The 27,847-nt window shown below is 37.4% G+C and overlaps 1 protein-coding gene across 4 annotated transcripts; it reads right to left on the bottom strand.

Moving 5' to 3' along the window:
* AP1S2 (adaptor related protein complex 1 subunit sigma 2) lies at positions 1-27,847 on the bottom strand. Of its 4 annotated transcripts, none has more exons than XR_014793711.1 (6): positions 27,688-27,847; positions 25,468-25,646; positions 18,918-19,026; positions 18,205-18,342; positions 13,591-13,685; positions 1-530 (listed from the first exon to the last, which is right to left on the bottom strand). XR_014793711.1 is itself a non-coding variant. In XM_084869916.1 (6 exons), exons 2-6 carry the CDS (start codon positions 25,644-25,646, stop codon positions 4,871-4,873), a joined length of 516 nt encoding a protein of 171 aa, XP_084726042.1. In that variant the 5' UTR covers positions 27,688-27,846; the 3' UTR covers positions 3,539-4,870. The 4 variants fall into 4 exon arrangements, 3 of the variants coding, with proteins under 3 accessions (XP_084726043.1, XP_084726042.1, XP_084726044.1); XM_084869916.1 differs by lacking the exons at positions 1-530; positions 13,591-13,685 and adding exons at positions 3,539-4,910; positions 5,613-5,662 and having other exon boundaries at positions 27,688-27,846; XM_084869917.1 differs by lacking the exon at positions 13,591-13,685 and having other exon boundaries at positions 27,688-27,843.

Genomic DNA, 27,847 nt, shown 5'->3' with positions numbered 1-27,847 from the left:
TTTTCTTTAGGTACGTAATTTCCAAATAGGGTCTTTGGTATAAACTTGATTTTTTTTCTTTGAAAATTTCAACATAGTTTTCATTCATTTGATATGTGATATGTCAATTCCCTTTATTCTCATATATTGGAGTGCACTGGCTTTTGGCTTCATACGTTTCCTTTGCCAAAGACAGTAGTTAATAAATGTATTTAACCTGATTGTCATTTTCATAAGATATCCAATTAAGAAAAACAGACCTATAAACCTTAAAATACCCAGGTACCTTTCTTTTTCTCTATCTTTCTAATTCATGTAAGTCCCTTATCAATTGATTAACCAAAATTCCCTTTTAAAAAAAATTGTGTAGGCCTGAATGAAGCAGCTTAGTGAAACAGTAATACTGACAAGACATCTTACACCATTAGCTAACATGGACATGAAGGCAGTGACCATCTACAGTGTGTGAAATGCCACAAGAAGTCATCAACAGGGGAGGAGAGTTATGTCAGTCCAATCTCTTCAAGAACACTACGTGGGGTTTCGGCTTCCTGCGGAGGGAAAATGTGAGACTCTGGTAAGCAGATGTGGGGTGGCTTGAGAATGTGAAACTGACAAAAGACTTGCAAGTTTCAGAGAAGGAAAGCAGTTCAATGGTATGGGCATGTTCTGTGAGCCAGTGGTTATTTAGGGTTTTATATCCCATACATAGGAAGCCACAGAATATTTTCAGCATGCATTAAATATATACACTGAGTGGCCAGATTATGATCCCTGAGCACATAATAATCTGGCCACTCAGTGTGTGTGTGTGTATGTATTAGAGGCCCAGTGCATGAATTCATGCATGGGTGGGGTCCGGCCAGCCTGGCCAGGGGGGAGGGAGGGACATAGGCACTTGGCCGGCCTGCCTGCTGGTCAAACTCCTGGTCAAGGGGGCAATTTGCATATTAGCCTTTTATTATATAGGAGGATATACACTGAGTGACCAGATTATGCGTTCAGAGATCATAATAATCTGGCCACTCGGTGTGTGTGTGTGTGTGTGTGTATTAAATCTTATTGTTGAAAGTATTACATTGATTATTGACCAATAATTTCTATAACACAAAAAGCAGTCAAACCCACTGGCAATTTAAGAAATCACTGCTATCGAATTATCTAGCTACAGAAAAGGTAAGTTATCCTAGTGTTAAAATTCACCCACCCCCTCCCTATATAAAAAGCAGGGGAAAACCTGAGTTGTCCCAATTCTTCCCATAATTTGTTTCATGCTTTTATTTTTTTTGGGGGGGAGGGGGAATGTCACATGTATTTAAAGGAATGTCTTCCTCTCAAGAGTTTTTACCCAGTTTTTCACTCACCTTCTTAAACCTCCCCAGGGCAACCAATGACTTCAATGGAGGCAAAACACACACACACACACACACACACACACACACACACACACAGAATGCTTGGGGATAAAAGGCATTTTTGTCTTATGTAACAACCAATACTCATTTTTTAACATCAAAGGAAGACAAAGCCGGCATATATAGAAAAAATTATTTAAAAAATTCCCTAAGTGGCTGATTTTGCACTTCACTAAATATAAAGGGACCAAGTAGATCAAATTTCAAGTGTTACTTGCAACAATTTTATAATTAAAAGGCATAGTATGTTTTCATGAAGGAAAATAATGTAATTTTTAGTATCTAATAATAAATTACTTACTTTTGCATCCTAATTATGGTACAGCACAAAATAAGGGAAAAAAATATATTAAATCATAAATCCATATATTAGATGATATGTAAAACACCACATAGAAAAATATTAAATTACACTTTAACTCCATGGTCTGTTGCCTTGTTGGGAAAGCAAGAATCAATAGTACTTACCTTCATGTGTAGAGATTAAGGGAGATAAGTCTTAGTGCCAGATTTATAGGACGTGCTAAACATTTTAGCTGGTAGCATTACACAGTTGAAATCTAAATGAAGGTACTTAGCATTCAGTATCAAATGAAGTACTATAAACCAACTCTCTGAAGTTCATATGATGACCTTTAGTATGTTTGTATATTAACGAAAAATGGGTAAAAATCAGCTTTGGTAAAAACGATTATTTTTTATGAAGTATTTTTGCTCCTCCAAAATTGAACCTCAATCTAACCACACTACAGAACTAAATATGAAAGAAGAAAACAAGTTAAAACATCAAAAGTTTACGAGCAGCAAAATACAGAATGGAGGGAATTTTACGACATAGGTGACTCAGTTAACAGCAAAAAGGTTAAGGGGGAAGAAAGCAGAGGAGTTATTAAAAACTGAGACTTAAGAGACATCAGCTAGATACAATATGAGCCTTGTTGGAATCTGGTTCTGACAAGCCAATTATAAAAATACATTTTTCAGATGATGAGATTGACACAATACCTGCTGAGCTAAGGAGGCAGCTTGTTTTTCAGACTATTGTGAAAAAATGAGCCAGAAATAAGATATTAGGAATTACTGTCAATCTTATGAGGTTTGGCACTCATCTTTTAGGGATGCATACTTTAGTTTCAAAGATGATAGGATGTCTAGTGCTTGCTCTAAAATACCGAGGGCAAAATGGGGTGGTGGCAGATGAAATAAGTAATCAGAGTATTGAGCTGATGGTTATTGAAGTTGAGCAATGTAATGTATAAATGAGGGTTCCTACTACTGTTCTATTAGCATGTCTCAATTTTCATGATATAGCTTTTAAAGAAAAGCTAATGGAAATTATGTAACACTCCCAAGAGTGTTATAAGCCAATCTCTCTTTTATAATATTTAGTTAACTTTAAACATTATATGCACTGAATCACATATATAATAAAATGAAACAATTTAAAAATAATTTTCATTTGACATTAATTTTTAGTGTCATACAAACTTTAATGTATTAATTAAAGGATGCCTACCATTCAATTCTGTAGTTACCCATGTAAAAATGCCCCTCATCCTGCTCTCTGGAGCTGGCTAGATTTCCCCTGTGTGCTCACTGTCTGCAATCTTATATAGCATTTCTCAATGAGAACCATGCTGCTTATCAAGTACACATTATTTAAAATACGTGTCCTTTCTAAAGGGCATAGATTCAAAGAATTATTTGCACATTTTATTCCTTTGAAATGTGTTATATAAAATATAATTTTCACACATTCACATTGAAATTGTAGTTCAAAATTACTAGAAAAATTATTGCCCAAGAGTCAAATTCATAAAAACACAGTAGAATGGTGGTTACCAAAGTTTGGGGGAAGAAGGAAATGGGGATTTTTTAAATGGGTACAGAGTTTCAGTTTTGCAAAATGAAAAATTTCTGGAGCTCTATCACAACAATGTGAATATGCTTAACATTACCGAACTGTATACTTAAGAATGGTTAAGCTGGTAAATTCTGTTATGTGTTTGGTGGTTTTTTTTTTGTTTTGTTTTGTTTTTGTTTTTTGTTTTACCACAATTAAAGAAATTAACTGGAAAAACTAAAATGTAAAATACATTTTCAAAAGGAATGGAGAAGAAAAAAGTCATTCACATGAGACAAAATACATGCAATACTTTTATTTTAGACATGCAAGGCAAGCTATTTCAGAATTGACTAATTTAAAGCAAGCAGCTGTATACAGAAAACAAAAGAAGCAACATATTGTTACAGCTCAGCACACAACATCCGGAGCAAACAGGCATGAGACAATGCATATTTATGCATCATTAAAACCAGATAAATAATACATTGCAAGGCGGGATGGAGGGGAAAATGGAAATGAAAGACCAATGTTTCCCAATGCTTTCAATGTAAAATGCCAAATTTCTCATTTGATGGCCCACGCAGGTGCCATGGGAAGAATGGTAAGAACTGATCTGCATGCCTGCCTGATACACATTTTCATGGTCTTCCTTTAGTGGTAAACCAGTGTGAGCATCTTTTGAATTTACTGTTTAATGATAGCTTACTTAACTCATGCTTTGAACTCTCTAGGTGTAAACAATGAATTATTTGGTACTTTCCTTTTGTAATAAAGTATGTTGCATGTTTTATTGAAAGTATACACAATAACGATCAATATTAAGAAATATAAAACCATAGTTAATGAATCATAAAAATTTTAAATGAAGACTATATGATAAAACCATAACCATTAAAATGTAAGTATTTAAACTGAATATTCAAATTTGGCTATACTCAGTATTAATGCTTTGAAAAAGTTACTTAGTATTAAATAGATATTGCAGATCAGATTTTCTGACATAGCTTTCTGTTAGTTTTTAAAGGATTGTTTGATCTTCAATAAATGTGGCATTACAAATTTCTTAAAACTGTGTTTCACCTTAAATTATGTCATAGTACAGATTTTACTTTCTTATATTTCTGAATACACTTTTATGTGATACAGTAAAACACATTAGCTCATATAGACTGTGATATAGTTATACTAAATATAGGTGTGTTTTTTTCAAAATTTGAACACCAAGCCACACTATATATTATGGCACTAATTATTTGGACTTAGCATTTCAGCTGTTTTCTTTGGTAAACATTGTAATGATTGCTGTTTTCCTCTTAACAAGATTAATCACAAATGGCTCACAAATGACATGGATATGTTTAAGATGAAATATTACTAAAACATTCATAGGTCTTATTTTTTTTAAGAAATTAAACCAGCTGCAAGCAGAAATAAGCTACATCAAGATCACATATAGAATGAAAATAAAACAAAAAAAGAGAAATAAGAACAGGAACAAAGTTACAATTGTAAAGGTGTTGATTTAAAACATTCTATTATTATAAGATGGTCACCAAGCTGAGGATATTTTCTTTCATAAGTATATCAGCTCTCTATTTCCTCTGTAAGAGTCTGCATACCCGTCGAGTAGTCATTTAGTACACTGGGACATTAAAATATTCATGACGTGGCTACAAAAGAAATGCATATGTTCTTATACATAGCATACAAACTGACAGACATCATCAGATTTCTAGAAGGTTTAGTGCACAGTAAAGAAAACTTAAATTTTTGATTTTGTTCTTTGGTTTATAGCTGAATATTTTAACTATTAAACAATGTCCAGGAGTTCACACTCATCTTTTAATTTGACTATATATATAGATCTATCTATGTAAAGTATAGATAGATATAGATATAGATATATAATCAAAATGACCTACATCCTACAGAATCCTAAAGTATTTTCAGTGTAAGTCATCTGGTCAATGCGGAGTTAACTGAAAATGCAAGTACATACTCCCTCCCGCCAGTACATTCAAGTTCATCAGGATTTAATTCCGCTAAGTCAAAGAATTTAAACCCTTAATGAAAGTCATTACATCCTAAGGTGACCATAAACTCTTTTGTAGACCCTAAAGGGAAAATCTTTCCCAAGAAAAGGTAGAAAAGTAGTCACCCATCTGTATCTTAAGTAGCAATGGAGGTTTTAATGGTTCACTTAGCTTTAAAAAGCAAAAACACCCAAAGACTGGGCCTTTGAGATCAAGGATATATCACTTTTGAAATAATCTTTTAAAGAAATCTCCAAGCAGATCTGTTCAGTGTCTATGCCTCCAAATGTATGTAAACGGTGTTTCTCACAGGTGACCTGAGTGCGGTTTAAAACTGACCTTAGAGAGTCCGGAGATGGGTTTCTAGGGACGCCAAGAACCTCCTGAAACTAGAGGCAAAATTATGTGCAGATTTTTCTGAGAAGAGGAACCTTGGCCCTTTAGACTCCTTGGGATTATACCCCCACCAATATACTTGTGACTCAAAAAAAAGTGCAAAACTGCTTACAGGAGTGCTTTAAAAATATCCTCATTTTCATATTTCTTCAACTTGGCACTTTGAAATGTTAGGCTACAAAGTCATGTAAATTGTTCCAATAAAGTATGCAATAGATCCCTTACAAAGTAACCATTCAATGCAAAAGTATCTGAAGAGAAAATCCAGTTAAATTTTAATCCTCAGATAATTCCTAGTTTAAAGAGAAAACTGCCCTTCCCGCCCCCTCCCCCACTCAGAACAGATTAATACTGAAATGAAACAGCTTAAAATAATAATAATAATAGTAATAAGTTAAACCCCCAAATGCTTCCTTTTCTTCTGGAAGCTCTCATTTTCCCAAGGGAATTCGCTATCTGTATCAGTAGCATTAGTGAGTCACAGTATTTAATAATACTTTTTGTCAAATGAACCTCTTTCGGTATTCTCTTTGTTTAAAAAAAAAAAAAAAAGATGGATCATTACAAGAGCAAAATTCCCTGGTATCCGTTAAATTAAATAATTGGGATTATCCCTGGGGATTTACTATAACTAAGACTTTTCAAACAATGCTAAAATATAAACAACAAACTTATCGTTGCAAACTGAATTATATATCCTACTACATTTTGATGCATGTCAGTACTCCAGCACGTATTCTAGTATGCTTTCTTACACCCCATGAAACTCTTGCTGTGATACACTTTCATTCTGTTTTCTGGAGAGAGAACAAGAAAAGTTTAAGTCTGTCAAATAACCTTTCACCTAAATAATACCAATGATTTTGAGTATTTCTATTATAGCTTTTAATCTATGTTTTCTCTCTTAATTTTGTATCATGGAGAGCTTATGCCATTAAAAGGAAAGTAAGTTTTTCCAAATAGGGCTGAGTACACAGCCATTCCTCTCCAGAGGAGACTTACTATGAAAGAGAACAAATAATTCCATAGGAACATTTCTCAAAGGTGATAAGACCTTTCACTGCCTTTAGGAAAGGGTTGGTGATAAACCCAACTATTTTTTTATAGCCAATGATCCAGATTATCGTACTTAAAAAAGGAATTAGCATTCATCAATTGTGAAGACTAGTCTTCATAGAAAGAAAACCCTGTTTATTGGAAAAACATCCTTTGAGAAAAGAAACCCTAAATAATGTATTCTCTTACCACATTTAAGTTGCTATAACATATTTTAAATAACTTCCCGTTTTAGACTGCGAGGGTCTGAAAATAATGTGCTAGGAACAAATGTCTTAATGACCAGTTACCATTGAAGGTTGATTTCTAACAATGACAGGTAAGCCCATCACTAACCAAGGAGTAAACGTAACTCCAGTATCCTGGGCCCTTGTACCACCAGTACTTCTTAGAGTTATGGAATACTTATATTTAGAATTAGGGAGGGTGAGAGTAAACGCTGCCTTAACATACAAGGGCCCCTGTGCAGAATTAGACCTACTATCATCTACTCAGCAAACTGAGTTTCTTAATACACTAAAACATCAGCGATGTAGATTATGTGAGAGCAAAGGCCAGAATGAAAATAGAAAAAAATTTAATCCAGTTGTAGTACACAAATCCAAATCCAAAACTGCCCTTAGTGCAGATTCCTGGAGACTGATTTTTTTGAATAAAGACTGGGCACTTACTATTTTCAATCTAAAATGGGCCTTCAATCCTGGGCACTCCTTATGCTCATCACTGATTTGCTCTCCATTAAGTGTATTCCCAAACTTCAACATTTCCCTCAAGCTTTCTGCCTCTCTCTTCTCTCCTCTCCCCAGCAGCTCTCCACTAGCTGATGTAGCTTCTCAAAGCCAAGAAAATTACAACACTCTGTTTCACTCAACCAACTTGTGAGGGGAAAAAGCAACCTATAGCTTTCCCACATTATCTACTCAAGAAAGGAGGAAAAATTGGACTTGCCCTAGACCAGTGCTCAATTCACCCTCCTAATATACCTCCCCCTTTATTCTATTCCTGTTTTCATCAGTCTCTGCATTAGCTCCTTTTCCTTAGAATACATATGTTCAACCCTCCTCCGTACTAAGAATAGTATTTTTCTCACTCCCCTACAAAAAGGACCAGATGGAGTGGGAAGTGTAGGATAACAAACATTGAGAGGAATTCAGTTACACCTGTTCTCAAAACCACCAATGTTCCTTAAAAAAGACAAACCCATTACCTTAAAATTCCCCAGACATTAACCCTACAAGGCTGATGAAGCAAAGTAAAGTGATCTGGGAAAACTACGACGAAAACTGGTAAGCTAGCAATTACCTGAAGGCTTAAGGCTTGTTGAAATGAGAATTGCTAAAGTAAACTAGCGGTATTGAATCCCAAATTGAAAACCTAATCTCTGATTTTCTCTTTCTAGTAACAATGTACTCAATGAGAAAACAATTTACATTTAATGGAAATAAAGTGTAACTTGAAATTAATTTCTACTCCACCTTTTCTTGCAAATGGGCATCATTTATTCCTTGCATTATAAAGTAATATCACTTGTCCTACATGTTCTAGAATACAGTAGTCCTTTTGATTACTTCTCACTGAATACTGTAGCAAAGTCCTAACTCCCAATACTAGAACCCTATTCCCTGTGCTGAGGAGCAAAGGACCAGAGAGTATCCCAGCTCACTGAGATCTGTTCTCAGCGAGGAATAAAAAGAAGCACTTTTTAAGTACCTTTTAGATGACAGGGCTTACAGGGCTCATGGGGTCAGTGTTATTTCACAACCAGTTATGGGGCATTAGGAAAATCAAGTGATTTTTTACATTAAGTTAGGAATGGGCGGTAAGAGCAATAACTGCTCCAGATGGTATCTAAAATGGCAGAGCACAGAGATGCTTCACTTTACATGCTGAGACTTTCTAGCAAATGCTACTGTATGTTTTATCTAATGGATCAACAGTGTATCGCTTCCATTTACCCAGCATTTTGTCATTTAAAAATTACAAAATAAAATATTTTATACTTATAAAACTTGCTCATTTTACACTTCTAGGAAAAGAGGAGGGTGCTCAAACATTTGCAGAGTTAATACCATTAAGTTAATGTTCTGCTCCTAAATCTTCTCACTTGATATCCCTGAGTATCTTTTCCATAACATTACATAGAAACTGATCTCATTTCTTTTATAGTCAGGTAACAGTTTCATATAAGGCCATCTGCAATTTTCTGTTTCCCATTGATGGACATTTGTGTATGTTCCAATGGCTTAATGTTATAATGACCATGTGTCTTGGTGCATTTGTACATTTGTATATTGGTGTATTTTTATATTTCTGTTGGATAAAATTCGTTGAAGTATAACTGATGTGTCAAAAGGTGTACACATTTGACCATTAACAGGTATCACCAAATTAATCTTCCAAAATGGAATACAAGTGCTCACAAACAACAAACTAGAGTCTCTCATCTCTGCCAATCAAAAAGAAGCAAAGCAAAAATAGGTCTAACTTATAATTTATATTCTCTTAGTAAAAGGACCATTTGTCTTTCACCTATGAATGACTTATTCATAGCTACTGCTGTCTTTTTCTAGTGTTGTTGATCTAAACCCTGCTCTAAAACCTGTTAGTGATAAATTATTTTCTCTGGCAGTTAACTGTACTTTAGAAAATTCTAAACGCAGATTAACTTAGCAAATATAACTTCAGACTATATGTGAAATTTGACACATATTTTAGGGTAACTGTACTGTGTTTGCCTTGTTCTTGCATTTGGATCATAACTCAAAATGTGCTAAATTTAATCAGGATTTTCCAAAAAACAATTTCTTGGAGTCACTGAATTTCAAACTCTAAGTATCTTTACTAAGTGAATTCTTTAAGGTTAATTGGGTATCAAAACACACACAGAGTCTATATGTAAGCCTATATATTCAAATTTGATCAGTTAACTATTCCTCCTTTAAGAAATTATCAAATCCTTAATGTGGATGGCAAAAAGAGCAGATTCTAACTGCCTGGAGGGTATATTCAATTCTGCTTCCAGGTAAAATTCAATTACCCTAATAGATGTTAACAAATTTGGTGGTTGTTGGGGGAAATTAAATTATATAGTGACATCGTACAAGCTTTGCTGTGGGTACGTGCTGAACTCAGCCATAGATTATCTCCCCAGGTACTGGTCATCGAGTAATTTTGGTGAATCACAGAGGTGATTTTTCCAGGAATTTATATGTTATTAAGGGATATTTGCCCTCCTCTCATAATATTTAGGGTTTTTGTTTTCTTTTTTGCTCCTTCTACCCTTTGATTCATTTCTATCTAGTCATTTATACTCTGGACTATATACAGGGTAGGGCAAAAGTAGGTTTATAGTTGTAATTTTTGTATTATTCTTGTATGCAATTATTGTATTATTTTTTATAAGACAACTATAAACCTACCTTTATCCCACCCTGTATTATATTGAAAAGATGTAGCAGTCTTTAATGTAAATGCAACCTACAAATGGAATCTTTAAGTATTAAATTGTGTTAAATTAAGCCAGGACTTCTCAACCTCAGCACTATTGACACTTGAGGCCAGATAATTCTTTGTTCTGGGAGGGCTATCCTCATCACTGTTGGATGCTTAGCGGCATCTTTGGTCTTAACCTACTACCGTGTTTCCCCAAAAATAAGACATCCTCCGAAAATAAGACCTACTTACAGGTTTCCTTCTGAGTGAAATATAAGGCATCCCCAAAAAATAAGGCCCCCCTAGGCTAAACATTTGGTCCACTGATTCTGAAAGAAATGGAGTCACAAGGAATTCACCAGGAAATTCAGGAATTGGATTGTTATGATGATGTTCCAGAAGATGATGACATGATTGTTATTGAATAAATGAGTAAATTCTTGATACTGTAGGATTCACAGTTTGTCTGGTTTGTGTTGACAACTACCGTACTACCATACCGTATACAGGTAATAAATTGCCTTTATTTTCATTTAACAATAAATGTGTACCGCATTCTTCTTCATGGAAAAATAAGACATCCTCGAAAAAAAGACCTAGCACACCTTTGGGAGCAAAAATTAATATAAGACACTGTCTTATTTTCGGGGAAACAGGGTAGATGCCCGTAGCATCTCCACCACCAGTTGTGACAATCAAAACTGTGTCCAGACATTGCCCAATGTGTCCTTAGAAGGCACAACTGCACAAAACTCCAGCTGAGAACTACCGAGTTAATCTAATTATCTCTGGTCAGTGAGTGAGTTTGTGTTCTATTGTGTTTGCCTGTATTTGTTTATTTTCCTACAATGGGAAATTTTTAAAAGCAGCAACAGAGGAAACAATAGAAGGAAATTTAAAAAATGTGTCAATAGGAGAAAAAAACTCAAACCCTAAAATTTTTCAGAAAGCACTTTTTAAAGAAAGAAGTCACCACCAATAGCTAGTAATATGCTCTTTTTGCAGGCCCCAACCCTAGGGCTCATGCAATCAATTTGGTAAATCAGGATCAGCACTAAAAAGGGAAGAATAGAATAGAAAATGTGAGATAGCAAAATAAATAAGTATATTATTTAACAAAAGTTTTTCCTGGTTTATTTGTATGTAACTAGTGTGATATAAAATGTATTTATTACTGTGGGTTGTCAAATACTTTTGAAAATCAGATTTATGGTTACTGAATATTTTAAGTTATCCAACTTCATTATTACAAATAACCCAGAGTAGCAAGAATTGGCTTGAAATGAGTTAAAATCAAACAGCGGGGGAGGAGAGTCCTCAAAATTCTGAAAAGCAGACAAATACAGAGAGCTCAAAAACACACACACGGAGCAAAATGATTGCAATGTGAAAACAAGTGACAAAGCACATTGGCCAAATTCTTCCTTATCTATACTAATAAAAGGGCAATATGCTAATTAGACTGGATGTCTTCCTGACAGAGCTGGGGGCGTGGCTGGCCTGCAAACTACCCATGGCCCCTTGCCCTGGGCGGGCCCCACCCTCCAGCAGTGACCCCACCCCGATCTGGGGCCCCCTTCAGGGCAGGCCAGCCAGCCCCTAATTGTGTACCAGGCTTCTATCCTATATAATAAAAGGGTAATATGCAAATTGACCCTAATGGCAGAACACCCAGAATGACCACTGGACCAGACACTATGAGGCACACTGACCATCTCTCAGTCCCAGGCACCGGTCACCTGATGGTGAACAGGGAACGGGGGGTGAGTGGCAGCAGGGGGCAGGGCCGGCTGCAGGCAGCTGGGGAAGAGGGCCCTGGTCGCAGGCCAGGCCTAGGGACCGTACCTGCACACAGATTTCGTGCACCGGGCCTCTAGTTAACTATAAAGTGATAGGCAAGAGTTGTTTGCCCTTCTGTTTTTTCTGTATCTGCCCTTCTGTATTTTCTACTTTAGGGATTAATGTAATCACACCTCACTTATACAGAACTTGTTCTAGCAGACTAATGAAATTTGCCTATAAAAAATTAAAATATGGCCCTGGCTGGATGACTCAGTTGATTAGTGTTGTCCTACATAGCAAAAAGGTTGCGGGTTCAATTCCAGGTCAGGACACATACCTGTCTCTTTCTCTTCTCTGCACACCTTCCTCTCTCTCCCCGTTTCTCTCCCCCTGTCTCTCTCTCTCTCTCTCTCTCTTTCTCTCTCTCTCTCTCTCTCTCTCTCTCTCTCTGAAATCAGTTTAAAAAACTAATATATCCTATGGTGAGAATTAAAAAAGAAAATTAAAATATGCTAGCATTAAAGACTACAGTCTGGCCATAGCCAGTTTGGCTGTGGATATAGTATTGATTGGCCTGGGGTCAATTCTAATCAAGGGCACAGGCTGGGGTTGCAGGCTCAATCCCCAGTAGGGGGTGTGCAGGAGGCAGCTGACCAATGATTCTCTCTCATTGTAGATGTTTCTCTCTCTCTCCCTCTCTGAAATCAATAAAAAATCTATTTTTTTAAAAAAAGACTACAGCCTGGTTAAATTTTAATCCAATTTAAAAGAAAATGGGTTAGGCTTAAAGGTTTTAACATAAACAGTGGTAATTATAAAGGATTTATAGGAATTTATCTAAAAATATTTATACCAATATGCTTTTTCCTGCTACATGATACTATATATATATATATATATATATATATATATATATATATATATACTTGAAAGTATGTGTTTTAAAACAATGTAATATTCTTGAGTTCCAATAGCATGCCAAAATATTCTTAGTAAAGTTTTAATTAAAAAACCGCAAACTTCATATTAAAAGACAATGTTATTAAATCCTTCCAGAAGTTCTTATTAAATATTTTTAAATTACTAAAGATCTATTTTTCTAAAGAAATCACTTTTTCTCCTAAGACTCTTACCTTTGCATTTCTTAATGCAGTCTAACAGATGACTACTCCCACAGAAATATCGCATAGAACTAAGACATATCATGCAGGCCCAGCACTAATTTCCACAGAGCACCACTTTCTAGACAGGCAGATTAACAACTGCAAATCCAATAAATCTACTCATAAAGTGGATCCCCTCTAAGTAGAAGCCAATTCATGAGAGCAATGCTTGCTTTTGGTACCTCACTTATTTTCATTTCTCAGGTTGTTCCCGTGAGAAACAATACCAACAGCAAACAAAGCTCAAAAGGAAACCCCGACACATTTCAAAATGATGCTGTTAGTATAAAAAAGAAAGGCTGACACATCTCAAAAAGCACTGGTCAACACCATCATGCATCTCCCGCTGAGGGTTAAAGCCCAATGCCCAGTAGTTAAGTTTGGATCTTCACGGATCAAGCAAGGACTTGGTATCATCTCGCGTGCAACAGTCTTTGCATAACACTCCATTGTATCCATGCCACAAAAATGGTAAATTTAGTAGTTACCAATAAATAAGGTGGGGGTCAAAGGAACTAAAGTCTTAGACTGCTCTTTATCATAAGATATCCTCAGACAAACCTCCCCATTCTTCATTCTGGCTCTATAAAATTAAGGAGCAAAGAAAAACCGTTAAGTTCTTTACTTTACAAAGAAAAGGCACTCTATATTTCCTTTGTCATACGCTGATAAAATGAATCCAACTGTCCCACTCCCCTTCTCACCCCCCCTCCTGAAAAGTCTAGTTTAAAATAGATATTTAATTGGTGTGTGTAGGGGGAAGAAATGTTCAAAGTACAGGAAAAAAAGAAAGTCAATTTAGTAATATCAGCATGTCGCATTTTAATTTTTTTAAAAAAAATCTAGTTAAGTACCAGTGGCATGTTAAGAAGACATATTTTAAATTCCAACAGTCAAGCTTTAAAAATTGGATAATGGACAAAATTTTCTGGGCTTTACCTCCAAATCTAATTATGTATTCATAAAACTGAATATCAAAAGGAATAAACAGAGTTCGGTCAAGAATTGTCAAAAGTAAAACCCTTGTTTACCAAATAATTAAGTAAAATAAAAAAGGTATCTTTATTACTTAACCACAGTGTCTGATATGTTAGCAATTATCAGAGTACACATTTAAGTTCTCATTATTAACTATAATATGCTAATTGAAAATCCACTTTATCTACTACTGCCTACCCTGTTTGCCTGCAGAAAGACTACCTAAATAAATGAAGGACTACCTAGACAAACTACATGACATTTACATATTGGGTAAAAGGGAAACTTGAAAGAAATTGTTCTAAAGAAAATAAACATAATTAAGGATAGAAATGTATATTTCGCAAATTAAAAAGGACTGAAATCAAAATCATTTCAGATTTGCATATATCTTTAAGCCATCTTTGGTGTTAGAAATAATTAATTTAAGTTAAAAAAACCTGACACCAAGTAGAAAAATCACAATACAGTGGACCCTTGAACAGCCACCTAGTGTGGAGGTGGTGATTTTAGGGCCATCAACACCATGCAGGTGAAAATCCAAGTATAACTTTTGACTCCCCCAAAACTCAAGATGTCCCTAGTATCCTCGGGGATTGGTTCCAGGATCCCTTGTGGATACCAAAAGCGGAGGACAGTCGAGTCCCCTACATGAAATGATGTAGATCAATGCATACAGCTGGTTGTCTACATCTGGGGATCCCCAATGGAGTACAGGTATTTATTGGAAAAAAACACCCACATAGAACAGGACCTGCATAATTCAAACCTGAGTTGTTCAGGGTTAGATTTACATTAAAAAAAAAAAACTAGGTTAAAAATCAATTGCTTAGAACTTTTACAAATTTAATGCTGCATTTAGATAAGTGTCTTTACAGCTATAGACTAAATGAATACTACACCCCAAATTATAAGACCACAAAAGCTACTATAGATATAGGTGTTTTGATGAATGCAACAAGAAATGATCTGAAATATATGATTTATAGCTACATATCCAATTTACAATTCCAACTATTAATAATTTGGAAAACGAAATTTCCTGTCCAAAAAGTAAAAGATGGCATTGGACATCTACTCTGTTCAATAGAGAAATGTCCAGGAGAATGATGAATTTTTAAAATAATATTGCTGAGGAACCCAGAAATTGGTATTTAAAACAGAATGTTTAAAATATACATACCATGACAATACACAAATGGGGGGTAGGGGGAATGACGAGCACAGTGGTTAAGACTTCACACAGCTCTTTAAAGGGTCCAGGAGACCTGGGTTTGGAATCCTGGTTTGGACAGCTGCTACCTAGGACTAGTTACCGGACCGATTAGTCTCTATTTCATTTGCTGCAAAGACTCTTATGCTCTGGGTATCCTGAGGGTTAGTAGAGGATGTGCCTCATATTTAAGTGCTCAATAAGCATTAGCTATCATCATACTTCTCCTTTGTTGTCATGGTGTCCATATAAAAATGTTCTCTTAAGCAGTTTGTGGAATGATTTTTCTCATCTTATTCCACCAGCTATTATATGAACAAAATTTTCAAATATTCTTCCAGAAATGTAAACATGTATCAATATATAAATGAATGCATTTTAGGAAACAAGCGTCTTGTCACCTCTAGATTTCGTGTGACAGTATGTGGGTGAATAACCTGAATAACAGGTTAACCTGTTAACCTGAGGCCTCACTCCCCATATAGACTGCAGCTTGGCTTCATAATGGCCTTAGTCTGCAATGTATTATAACTCACTCTAAATTCATAATGGACCAGCCACCTTCTACCTTCCCAAAAACTGAATGGCAAAATTAAGAAAAATGATTCACTCAGACCACTGATTAGAAAATGTCTTAATGTACCATCACTTTTGTTTATGTACCCCAAAAATGTAAACATAGCCATAGATGAGAAATAGGGCCAAAGCTCTCTTCTAAATAAGAAACTGTTAATTTTTTTAAAACTAGGGTGAGATGAATAAGAAAATTTTATGCACATCTATAGTCATACTATGATGTTTCTCTATTCCTACTTTCCCCAAATGAAGATATAAAAATACTACTTCAAAAAGGGAGACATTGCTTACTACTCTAATACTTCAATAGGGGACACACACACACACACACACACACACACACACACACACTCACATACATTCTCTCACAAATAGATACAGACCTGTAATAACTTTTTTATCAGCTAGTACATTACTTAATATTACTTATAAAGTAAACTTAGTATATTTGTCATACTGTAAAGTCTAGCAATTTGCCAGTACAGTTTAAAAAAATTCAGACACAAGGAGATGTTAATACCCTAAACAAAATTTTCCAGAAAATAACACATTAAAATTAAAAGCTTAACTTCAATAACTTTAGAAATGTTTTAAAGCAAATATAATTAATCAGGAAATGAATTTGAGGAAATACCAGGATGTGATTGAACAGGCTATAGTTCCATAATAATGAAATATGAAAGTGATCAAGGGAAGGGACAAATATAGAAAGTCTCCAATTCTTGATTCTGACCTAATTTTTAGAAAAGTCTGATCTGTGAACAGCAAAATGAGTACTAACCCTAAAACCAAGTTAACAAGAGCAGACTGTGAGCTTGTAGTCAGCACACCTGATGTTAAAAAAAATAGCCAACTGGCCAAAACCGGTTTGGCTCAGTGAATAGAGCATTGGCCTGCGGACTGAAAGGTCCCAGGTTTGATTCTGGTCAAGAGCATGTACCTTGGTTGCGGGCACATCCCCGGTAGGGTGTGTGCAAGAGGCAGCTGATCTCAATGATTCTCTCTCATTGATGTTTCTAACTCTCTGTCCCTCTCTCTTCCTCTCTGTAAAAAATCAATAAAATATATATTTTTAAAAATAGCCAACTTTACACATGTGGAAGAGGAGCTATGCTCATTTCACTACTGAACAGTGAATGGCATCAGGGCAGCTAATAAAATGCTTCACTTTTGCAGGTATCTTAACCACTGTCTTGGTAACTCAAGATCACTAAATGTATAATGCATTGTCTCATATTTTATATATGTGTGGCCCAGATGATGTCATCTCAACTTTGAGCAATTCCCACAGCTGACACAGTCAGGGACTGATGCAGAGGGATTGTAGAGGTCAGTGGTTAAGAAGTTATAATGGAGAAAAAGAGATATACCTTTCTGTTATAACTGAAGTTCTTAAAAATTGGATTTCAACAAAACATATGAATAAACAAAACAAAAAGACCCATACATAGAGAACAAGTTGATAGTTACTGTAATGAAAACATGCTACATTTGTTATATTGAGTAGTCCCTTCTTCTTAGGCTATAAGCTTTGTTTGATTAAAACCACAATTATCACTAAAGCATAATTGAACTTGGTACCTGAATTAAGGTATTATTAAGGTTTTAGGAAAAGGTAGCCTTATCTATGAATTTTTAAACTTCAGAAATCAAAGGTACAGAAGCATCAACTATACAATTAACCCAGAACAAGTATAGAAATTAGAACAGGAAGGAGGTTTATTAATGGCTCTAGTAATATGAAGGCAAGAGAATAATGTAGTAGCTTGACAGAACATGGTTTGTTCTCTAAGAGCAAAGAAAAGTACTCTTCAGTTAGTTTTCCTAACAAAACTATAGGGTTCTACAAAAAGCGTAATTATAACACTATGATTTACTCGGCTACATTTGCACTTAATGGACATGAGGTGAAAGTATGAAATTTGGAATGAAAATGCCATGGTCTCAGTCAACTCCTGATTATCTACATTAATGAGAAAAGGGGTTATCTTAAGTAATTCAGAACAATGGATGGAGAGTTCTCAAATTACTGTTAATATTTGATGAATCTTTTCCTTTCTTAAAGTGGTCTGTCCTATAAAGGTTTAGACTCTAGTTTTTTGAGGTCCCAAGCTGGCCATCAATAATGACAGACCATTTCCAAAGTAAACGATCCATCCATAGATAATGGAGTTGACATGACTGACATATTCCAATCAATAAACTGCACACAGACACTGCATGCCGAGCATGCTTCAGAGTCGTTTCTGAAACCATGTAAGGAGGAGAGAAGATGACTGACACTTCCTAACAAAAGCAAAAACGCATGCCAGTGTCTAGAGAACTCCCAGCTTACCTCCTGCAGCAGATCGGCCTGCTCGATGGCCTTAAGGACGTTTTTCTTAGATGTTTCCTGCACTTCCCCCCCCAAAAGAAACTCATCCAAAATAAAATAGGCCTTCTCGAAATTAAAGATGATATCAAGCTCACACACCTGAAAAACAAAACAAACAAAAAGTAATAAGAAAGCCAAAGGTAAGTATAGCGAATGAAATCTGACCAGAGTGAATCCATCTGAGTTCTTTCTCAAAATGGCAATCTTGTTAACTAAGCGTCATTGATTTAGTTAGTTTAATTTTCAAATCTCAAGTACTTGAAAACACAATTGCCTACATGCTAAGTCAGATCAACTCTGCATGGGCAACTTTTCTACTCATAAAAGCTGATATTTGAAAATACCCGTTTCCTGGGCAATGTGATTATAACTGCCAACAAAAGCTAAATTCTTCACTAAGCACTTCTATATATTACTCTTTGCAGTTGGACTCCTTTCTATTTCACTATTTTAAACCTCATTCTTAACGCCATAATTAAATGAGTAGGTCTGTGGGGTCAAGCAATTTTGGCAGTTAACTGATTGAGTAGGCTCAGACAAGAAATAGTCATTCTTTCTCTCTCCCACAGTTCCTTTCAAAGAGTCAGAATCCCCAAGACAATCAAACTTGTTATAGAAAAGATTAAAGAAACAAAACTGTGGCATTCGATTCCCTAAAACAAAATATTACTCACACTGCCAAAATACTTGTCAAGTAGTTCCACGTAACGATGAATTATTTCCAGGGTAATTAGCTCATTGTCCTGATCCTCAATAGCACAGCAAAAATACAGACTAGCGTATCTGTAACAAAAGCAAACGTGAAAAAAATTTACCCTATAATCATGGTTCCTAAATATATTTTCATATCCTATTGTGAAAGACCCCATGTTTACACAGCTTATTTCCTCTTTACAATAGTACAGATTAGTTTTTTTCCTAGTTTACAAATGTAATAAATGCCTAAGAGAAAATTTGAAAAGTATAGACAGGCAAAAAATAAAATAATAATAATAATAATAATAATCATTCAATCACATAATCTAGAAAGAGTAACTACTTTGCTCTTCTTCCTTTCAGACTCTTTTCTATGTAGATACTAAAACATAACTGACCCAGCTTGTTCTGAAGTTTATTTAATTAAAGCAAAATGCACTGCATGACTAATTCCAAGTACAAGTAAGCAGGGAAGAATATAAACTCTCCAGCTGAAGGACTTATTGATATTGAAGGTATTGTCAATGTGAAGTCAATGTTCTGGAATGTTCTATTAAAGTGTAATATACACAGAGAGAAGAACCCAGGTCATAAATGTGTAGCTCAATGAGCTTCCAAAGTGGACCTGCCTGTGTACCAGCACCCAGATTACTGAACCCCTCTCCTAGTCTCTCCAGATCCCAACCTCCCACCCTCATGAGTAACTACTATCTTGACTTCTAACAGCATACATTTTTAAAAAGGAAGTTTCTAGAATTGTGCAATAAACCCCAAGAAATGAACAACAGTTCCAAGTTATTACAGAAGCTGGAGAAAGAGACCAGAGGAAACAGACCTCGCCTCAATTTCTCCAAGTTCTACCCTGTTGAATTGAAGTCTAGGTTATTGTCCCTTGAAGGAATAAGGTTGATAAACTCATAGTCTCCAAATTAGCATTTTAATGGTTATACTTAACCCAAGAAAGCCAAAACTTATTAACATACAGTCCTTCAAGGCACAGCAAATGACCAAGTCCTTTGAGGAGGATTAAAAGAGCAATTTCAAATGGTTTAAGCCTAGTTAAGGGTTTCACAAAAAAAAAAACAAAAAACAAACCTAAGACATTCTAAACAAATTTCAATTGAGATTGTAATTTTCACTGAGTAGCATTTAAGTGATTTTTAGAAAACACAATGGGCAATTTACTGCTCCAAGCAGTAATGCAAATATATAAATGAGCACAATCTCCATTCAATGAATTCCTGCTCTTCAGTGGGAGAGTAATTATTTACATAACAACCTACTAATTTCAGTATTATCAAAAACATCTCATCTTATTTGATCTTTCAAACAGCAAGCATCATCATCCTTGATTACAGAAGACAAAAAAAAGGTCTAAGAATACAGGGCCTGGTAAGTGGCTGTACTAGGACACGAAATCTGATCTTCAGACCTGAACTCCAGGCACACCAACATCCCTTGTCATACAAAGCATGACTTTTTGCCATATTCATTCTGCCTGACTTCTGCATCTAGTCAGTTATTTAAGACGGCGTAGAGGCATTTGAATGTGTTCATTTATTATCAAGAAGGACTTAAGAGGGCACCACCTCCAACTTGAACAAAGAAGCTTCTCCCTCCTTTTCCCAGCACTAACCTGTGTTGATCCCTTTAAAACGCAATGGGATATTATAACTCCCCATCCGCATGAATCCCTGCTCACCAAATAGAGTTTTGAATTTGGAGGAGTGGGTACAAATGACACATTAAGATGCCCTGATTTAAGAAAACCAAAGGTTAAAAGAACTGACATAAAAAATGCTAGATTGAAAACCAGACCTGAATAGCTAACATGAACAGAGTGCTAACTGATTCCATTAGAATTTACTACTATGGTAGTTTTGGGTAAAATTTTTTAATTATAAGACTTTTTTTCTTTTTTTAGCTTAAATCAGTCTAATTTAAACTTAAAAATATACATTCTTTGCCCCCCCCCCCCCCCGCAACAAGGATGCAAAAATCAACAGTGACAGTGGAATATTTAAATTAATACAATGGAAGTATTTGGCCAAAAGAACTTTTAAAACTAAATTTCAGCTGGCAATACCCTACAGCTACCAATATGTTAACAATAAATAGGAATTCAAAACAAATCCAAAGCACATCCACAATCAACTGAAGTTTTCATTGTATTCAGTTGCGAATAAAATAGCAGCCATTGTTTTACACCATGTACTAATTGGTATCAACTTCAGAAGAAATAATCTGTCTAGTGTGTGGATAATAAGAACAGTTACCTTCTGTTAAAAGGATGTGAGCTTTTCAAACTTAGTTCTTTTTCATTTGTCATCATTTCCAAATAAAATAAACAGCTCCAGCCCTTATGTGAGTAGGGCTTCCATGAAGCCATTACATAGCCACTTAAGGTATAATCTTGGAACATTCTATAGTTTCAAAAAGCATTTAAACTAAGTCTCAAGAATGCATAGTTGTTATTTTTGTTTCTTCCTCTTGTCTTGTTTGCTTCAATATATCCATTGCGTCAAATAGACTCAATGAAAAGATTTTTTTCAACGTTACTGTTAGATAATCTAATGCTTGCACGGTCTTTGCTCCATAACCACTGTACTGCCTCTTTACTTACAAATAAACAGCATTTTAACACTGGTCAAAGGTCCTCAATTCTAAATATTTATTTTTAGTCCTTCTAAACTATTAACATAAATATCACCAGACTAATGAGTCTTAAGTACCAACCAGTAATATTTTAACACACACACACACACACACACACACACACACACACACAAAACACTCCACATTATCTAAATGTTTGCTCTTGCTCAGAATGGTAAAAGAGCAACCAAATTAAATCAATTCTTTATTGTAGATGAACATTTAGTTATCAGGATTATAAGAAGGTACTTCTTTCCAGAAAGCTTAGAGGAAACAATAATAACGGTAACATTCATTGAGTCCTATTTTACCATTTCAAACCTCACAAAAACCCTTCCAGAGATAGCATTATTACTTGCATTTAGGAGACCCAGACTTAATTGAGCAACCTCCCCAGAAACAGTGATCTGGCTCCAGAGTCCAAGTTTTATATTAAAAACTACAGCCAGGAACTGCATTAAAGTAACCCAGCACCTGGCAAAAATGAAGACATATTCAAAGCAATATTTTAACAGCTTTGCAGAGAGATAAAAATTGTTATAGTGATTTAGTAAAAGATTACCAAGAGAACCTGAAGTGTACTCCCTATTTTTAGAAATGGCTTTAAAAAACCGAACAATGAGCTCATTTTGTTCTCTGAGTGCATATTTGTAAGTCTGAATCTGAAGTAAAATTAATAATAGACTAGCAAGAAGAAACGTATGTTTGGTTATTTTTAGCGAGTGGATTAAGGCTTACTCTAATTACCGGCACTCGGAGAGCATCTGAAAGTGCCTATTCTTACATTCAAAACACATGACTGCTCTGCAGTCAGCTAAATATCAGCTGATGGTGGGTGAATGTAACTAAATAAACTGCTCTCTACCCACGGTGTCATTAAAATCCTTTTGTTAGTAAAGAAAATCAATACAGTGCTCTTCCAGGAATTCTCAAGTTAGTCATTTGGAGACGCATGTATTTTTTAATTTGGAGACTCTAATCCAGTGCCTCTTCCATAACATGCTGCACAAAGCAGGAATAAAAAAAGCATAGTGTACTGTCTTCAAAAGATCTCAAGAGCATTTGCTGTAGAGATGAGGAAACAAAGGCCAAAGACTGGTTCAAAGTCACCAAACTAGCTCATGGTACAAGCGGACTAGAACTCAAGTTCTCAGACATTCAGTGGATTTCTTCAGCTATACTAATTTTATCCTTACTTTTCCCTCCTGACAGGGGGAATTGTTATGCAGAATGTTCAGAAGTGGATGAGACTGCTTGAGGAAGGAGGACAGAAAGCTAAGTGCTAGTTCAGAATTTCTCTGCTAAGTGGGAATTCTTTTGCCTGAAAGGTCTTCTCTGCCAGCTGGACTAGGGACAAATAATCACCTGTTTATGTGAATAAATATGTCCTTAGTACAGTAACTGTTTTCAGTATGCATAGCAAAATGATTGAATTTAACTTTTGTATGTGCATTTTGTCTTGATAAAGCCTTTTTGTAAGGGCACCTTTTATTTATAGAAGCTTGAGGCAAGTAGAGTCAGATTGCATTTCCCTTTAATAGCCTTCAGAAGAAAAATCAGCGGCCCAACATGGGGAGGCTGAATACTGCACGCAAGAACACCAACTAGCGCTTTTCATCCTTCTGTTTAACAGGCCGTTTCCTTCTGCGGCAGGAATCTCCATTCCTGGGATTCATTCCCTTGCTGGTATTTTCCTCCTCCACACGGGGGACTCCTTCCCCTATCTAGAAATAAGCTCAGTCTCTCACATCTTTTTTTCAAACCCTGTCCCCCGCTCCTATGTTTGTGGTTGGTTACGGCCTCTTCTGTCCTTCAGAGCGAAGCTCCCCAAATCATCTATGCTCACTGGTTAAACATCTCCCTCTCTTCAGCCCGTTTTTGGGAGAGCTCTGTCTTTTGTATTCCGCTGAAAATGTTCCCACAAAGGGCATTGTAGGAAATGCTCACTGTAAGACCTAACAGGCTTTCTTTACTGTAATTGAACTGGATGCAACATTTGGCATCGGTGACTCTCCTCTTCTCTGTGTTACTGACTGACGCTATGCTTACCTTCTCCCTCCCCCCTTTTCCTTCTACTTGGATGTTGGTGATCTAACACATTATACCTAATTACCCCCCAAAACGTGCATGCCTATGCCCACTCCAAGAAAACTAGGCAACTCCAAGTAACTTACCTACCACCTCCCCATTCAGCCTGTCCGTGGAACCAGAAATGTGGAATCCCTCCAGTCCCCCCCTTCTTTTGCTGCCCTCCCATCTGCTGGCAGAGACCAAGTCTTAGTAAATTTACCTGGTAACAGCTCTTTCCACCTGCGGAGCACACAGCAAGAGATCTTCTTCCGGGGACTCATAATTCCGTCTCCAAACAGATCCCCCCTCAGTTTCCGTCTCCAAACAGATCCCTCCCTCAGTTTCCAGTCTCAACCACCCCCCCCCCGCCCCCGGCCCCCAATTCTCCAATTACAAAGAGCAAACCTTTTTGGATCACTGTTCAAATCCTTTGCCTCTAAGCTTAAGATTGGAGCTGTAGCTCCTATGTCAGTCACTAACTAGCATATGACCTTGGACAAGTCACTTCTCCCAAATCCTCATTTTAAAAAACAAAATTAAAGTTTGATCAAAGTAGTGGTTTGTCAAACTCAGGAACCATCTCCTATACAGAGGGCAGAGGTACAGGATCCCAGTCTTTATTCTACAAGAGCACCTCCACTTGTTTCATTAAGGTCCTATCGTTGGGGCAAAACGCTTTTTTTTTTTTAATCATATAAAAAGTAACAATTTATATGTCAAGTTACCTCAATTAAAAAAAAATCACTTAACTAGATATTCTAAGACATTTCCCAGCTTTAAAATGCTATGTCTTTTCCTCAACAAGTACTAAACCAAACACTGGATATAAAAGTACCCAAAGATGACTACATTCATTTTATTGGAGAAAGGAGTCTAGGGTATTTTTTAAATTCTCAATGTCTTATAATCCCCCTCACTTCCCCCACTGTGCCCCCCACAATATGCACCATCCACACTCGGAGTGGAATACGGGAAAGCTGCAATAATCCCAGGTTTCTCTTCAACCTCCTCGTAGTCCGGTATTAGTTCTCTACACATCCCCCTAGAAGAGAATTTTTCACAAGCAGCAACCCTTGTATCTTAAAAACAGTACATTATTCCTAAGGGTAGAGAAATAGGGGAAAAATAATTATAGTTCTTTTTTAACATGATTAGAACAATCTTGAGAAATTTATTTTAAGGTATTCAGAGTGTCAGATGCTAATAAAGATATATGCATTTAAAAAAAAGATTAGTGTTAACAATTTTTTACTTTATTCTTGGCAAAATTATCTATCAGATCTAATCACCCCTCTACCACAGCAACAAGTATACATCAAATCAATAAACACTACTCATAGATCCTGTATATTCACAAAATTTTAAAACATTTATAGGACTCGAATGGTCTATGTATTCAAGGTGTTTAGAGTGAATAAGATTCTAAAAGTCAGATGGAAGGCATGTCAATTATCAGTTATTACGTTATAGATAGTAGCAAGAGGAAATGCTTAATCTAAACTCAGAGAATTACTCACAATTTAAAATACTGATTCTATTTCCCCCCCCCCGAAAGGGAATGAATTCACTGAATTTTTCTAAAAAAGATGATTAAGACTTTAATTATATAATTAGTCTTAACACAACGTCCCCAATTTCATCCTGTTGGCCTGGGTAATAAAAACAAGTTATTAAAGAAAAAAATACAAAGCTTTAACTTAACACCCTTTTCATCTAGATCCTTGTTAATTGTTCATTTCCAGATTACAAATGACCCACGTCTGATTCTGCTCTTTGACCTTTCTGAAAAAGAAAAAATTATACCTCTTGTAAACAATCTTCAGATCGCGCCACTCCAGAAAGCTGCACATCTTCGGCTTCCGCGCTAAGACGGTTTGCACAAGTTCTCTTGTGATCTTTTTCTTCTCTTTGTCTGACAGCGGCACATACCATTTCTGCAGCCGAAGCTTCCCCTGACGGCTAAAAAGCAACATAAACTGCATCTGTTAAGATAAACAGAATCAACATTACATGCGATACTTGCATTCAATCAAGTTACGATTAGGATGGCATGTGTCACAGGGAAGCCTGGTGGGCAGGGAGTCTGACTGATGAATGACCAGTAGTCACCAATATTTATTTCTATGCCAGTTAAAATAGCCAGAAATTCCTATAAATATATTCCCACCAGATACGGAGCTCCCCACCCTATCCTGTGCCACTTAAGTTTGGAGTCTGCAGAACAACAAGAAAAACAGGCATTGAGTTGAAGTGAAAATGCTGTGGCAAAAGAAAGACAATTCTTGCAATTGAAGGAACTATTGTCTATCTGTGCTATACATTCCACACTCTCTGTAGGCATCAAAAGAGAATTGTTAACATCAAACGGGTTAGGTACAGTTGCAAGAAACAGAAGACCTACTATTTCTCACCCTTAGGCTGTTCTTGTTCCAGGACGAATTCCTTGTAGGCAGGCTGCTATCCCTCAGAATGCTTTCTTCAGTTTATGCTTACATATTTTCTTTTTATTTTTCCATTAAAGTTTACATTCATTATTATTTCTATGCTTACATAAACAAGAGACCTAAAATATTAACCCAAAGTGTTCCATAAACACACATTTTCCTCAATAAAAGCCTAATTGTATGTATCCCTTCTCATCTCACTTCTTCAAAAATGCCAACGCACCCAATAAAGTGGGAATGTATTATGAAAGGGAACATAAACCTTTTAAAAGCCCAAATAGTGTACATTCAGAAACATTACATACAAAATACTTCATTTAAAAATGTTAAGAGCATTTAGAGATGGAGTGGATGCTGAATTCCGGTGTATCTTACATGTACTATGTTGTATATATTTCCTTGGAACCTGCAAATCTGTTGATTCAGACAGGCATCTTTCTTTCTTTGAACTGTCCTAAGTTCCTTCCATAGTGTTACCGCAAGGGAGAGGCCAGCCTGGTTCTTAATATTCGCCACACCATGGTGAATCTGAACGCGGGGTGGGAGAATTTACCCAACCGGTTTAGAATGAAACGGGTCCTACATCTCGCTGAGAAATGACGGTCGCTTTTTGCACGAATCCAAACAGGCATCAGCGAGCTACTGGGGAAGGTATGATGCAGCAATTTAACTTTATTCAAGTTCAAATCGGCTCCCTGCACCCCGCTTCCGACACTTCCCTGGCACAAAATTCACAGTATTTGTGGCATCGAAGTGCCTCCCGTTCAAATCCTGGAAGAGAGCGGCATCGGAAGAGGGCAGCAAGCAAAGCATCAGCGGGACGCGGTTTAAAGCAAGCCCGTTACCAGAACTTGGCAGAGGACAGACCGGGATTCCAGGATCTTGGGGGCCGGGCGGGGTGGGGGGCTGCTTTCCACAGGAGTCAGGGCTTCAGGGCGGTCCGTACAGGGGCTCCCTGTCCCCCTCCCTAACACTTTACAGGACGGACAAATAATTCACTCTTCCGAACCATCGATGTGCAGACTCGGGACGGAGAGCCAGACGCAACTATTTTCTCCCCCTGGCTAAAAACAACGCTTTGATTTTGCCGCCAATCGCGGGGCACCCCGATTCCTCGAGACCCGCACGGAAAAGCACGGGCCCGGCGGCGGAGCAGGCTGGGGCCAGCGGTCCTTGGTCCGCCGCCTCCGCCGCTTCCCGCGGGGCCGCTCTCCATCCCCGATCGCGCCCGGCGCGGGGACAGACGGAGCGGGGCAGACAATGGCATCGCCGCCGCGCGGGGGGCGCCCGGGGTCCCCAGCCGCCGCCGCCCCCCCCCCCGGCCGCGGACCCCTCCTCGAAACGCCCCGCCAAACTTGAGGGGCTTCCCGGACCACAGGTGCCGGCGCCCGGGACTGGAACCCCCCAGCCCCCCGCATCCCGGGCCGCGGCCGCCGAGAGAAGTGAGTTGCGGGGCGTCGCGCCCCGGTGGCGGGCGCGGGGTGGGGTCGCGGGGCGCGCGCGGGGCGGCTGGGGGCGCGCCCACCCTCCCAGCCCGCCGCCCGGTCCCCGGCGCCCCGGCTCGTCCCCCGGGACTTACGGCGGCCGCGGGCCGCGGGCGCGGCGCTGCTCGGCCGGCGGCGGCGGCGGCGGCGGCGGCGGCTGAGGAGCAGCCCCGGTCGCCGGGCTGCGAAGCAGAAGCCGTGGTGCTCGTGGGGAGGGACCCGCTCAGTGGAGGAAGGCTCCGGCGGCGAGGGGAG

The sequence above is a fragment of the Pipistrellus hanaki genome (genome assembly GCF_964339955.1).
Source record: "Pipistrellus hanaki genome assembly, chromosome: X".
Taxonomy (NCBI): Eukaryota; Metazoa; Chordata; class Mammalia; order Chiroptera; family Vespertilionidae; genus Pipistrellus; species Pipistrellus hanaki.
The sequence above is the reverse complement of the archived record's forward strand: the minus strand, read 5'-3'. Positions and strand labels throughout refer to the sequence as shown.

Excerpts from the sequence above, each read along its gene's own strand:
- AP1S2 (XM_084869916.1), bottom strand. The coding sequence starts at position 25,646 with ATGCAGTTTATGTTGCTTTTTAGCCGTCAGGGGAAGCTTCGGCTGCAG. Across the intron at positions 19,027-25,467 it reads CTGAAGATTGTTTACAAGAG|ATACGCTAGTCTGTATTTTT; the intron begins GTATAATTTTTT and ends CTTTTGTTACAG. Across the intron at positions 4,911-5,612 it reads CCATCTCCGGACTCTCTAAG|CCACGTCATGAATATTTTAA; the intron begins GTCAGTTTTAAA and ends TTTCTTTTGTAG.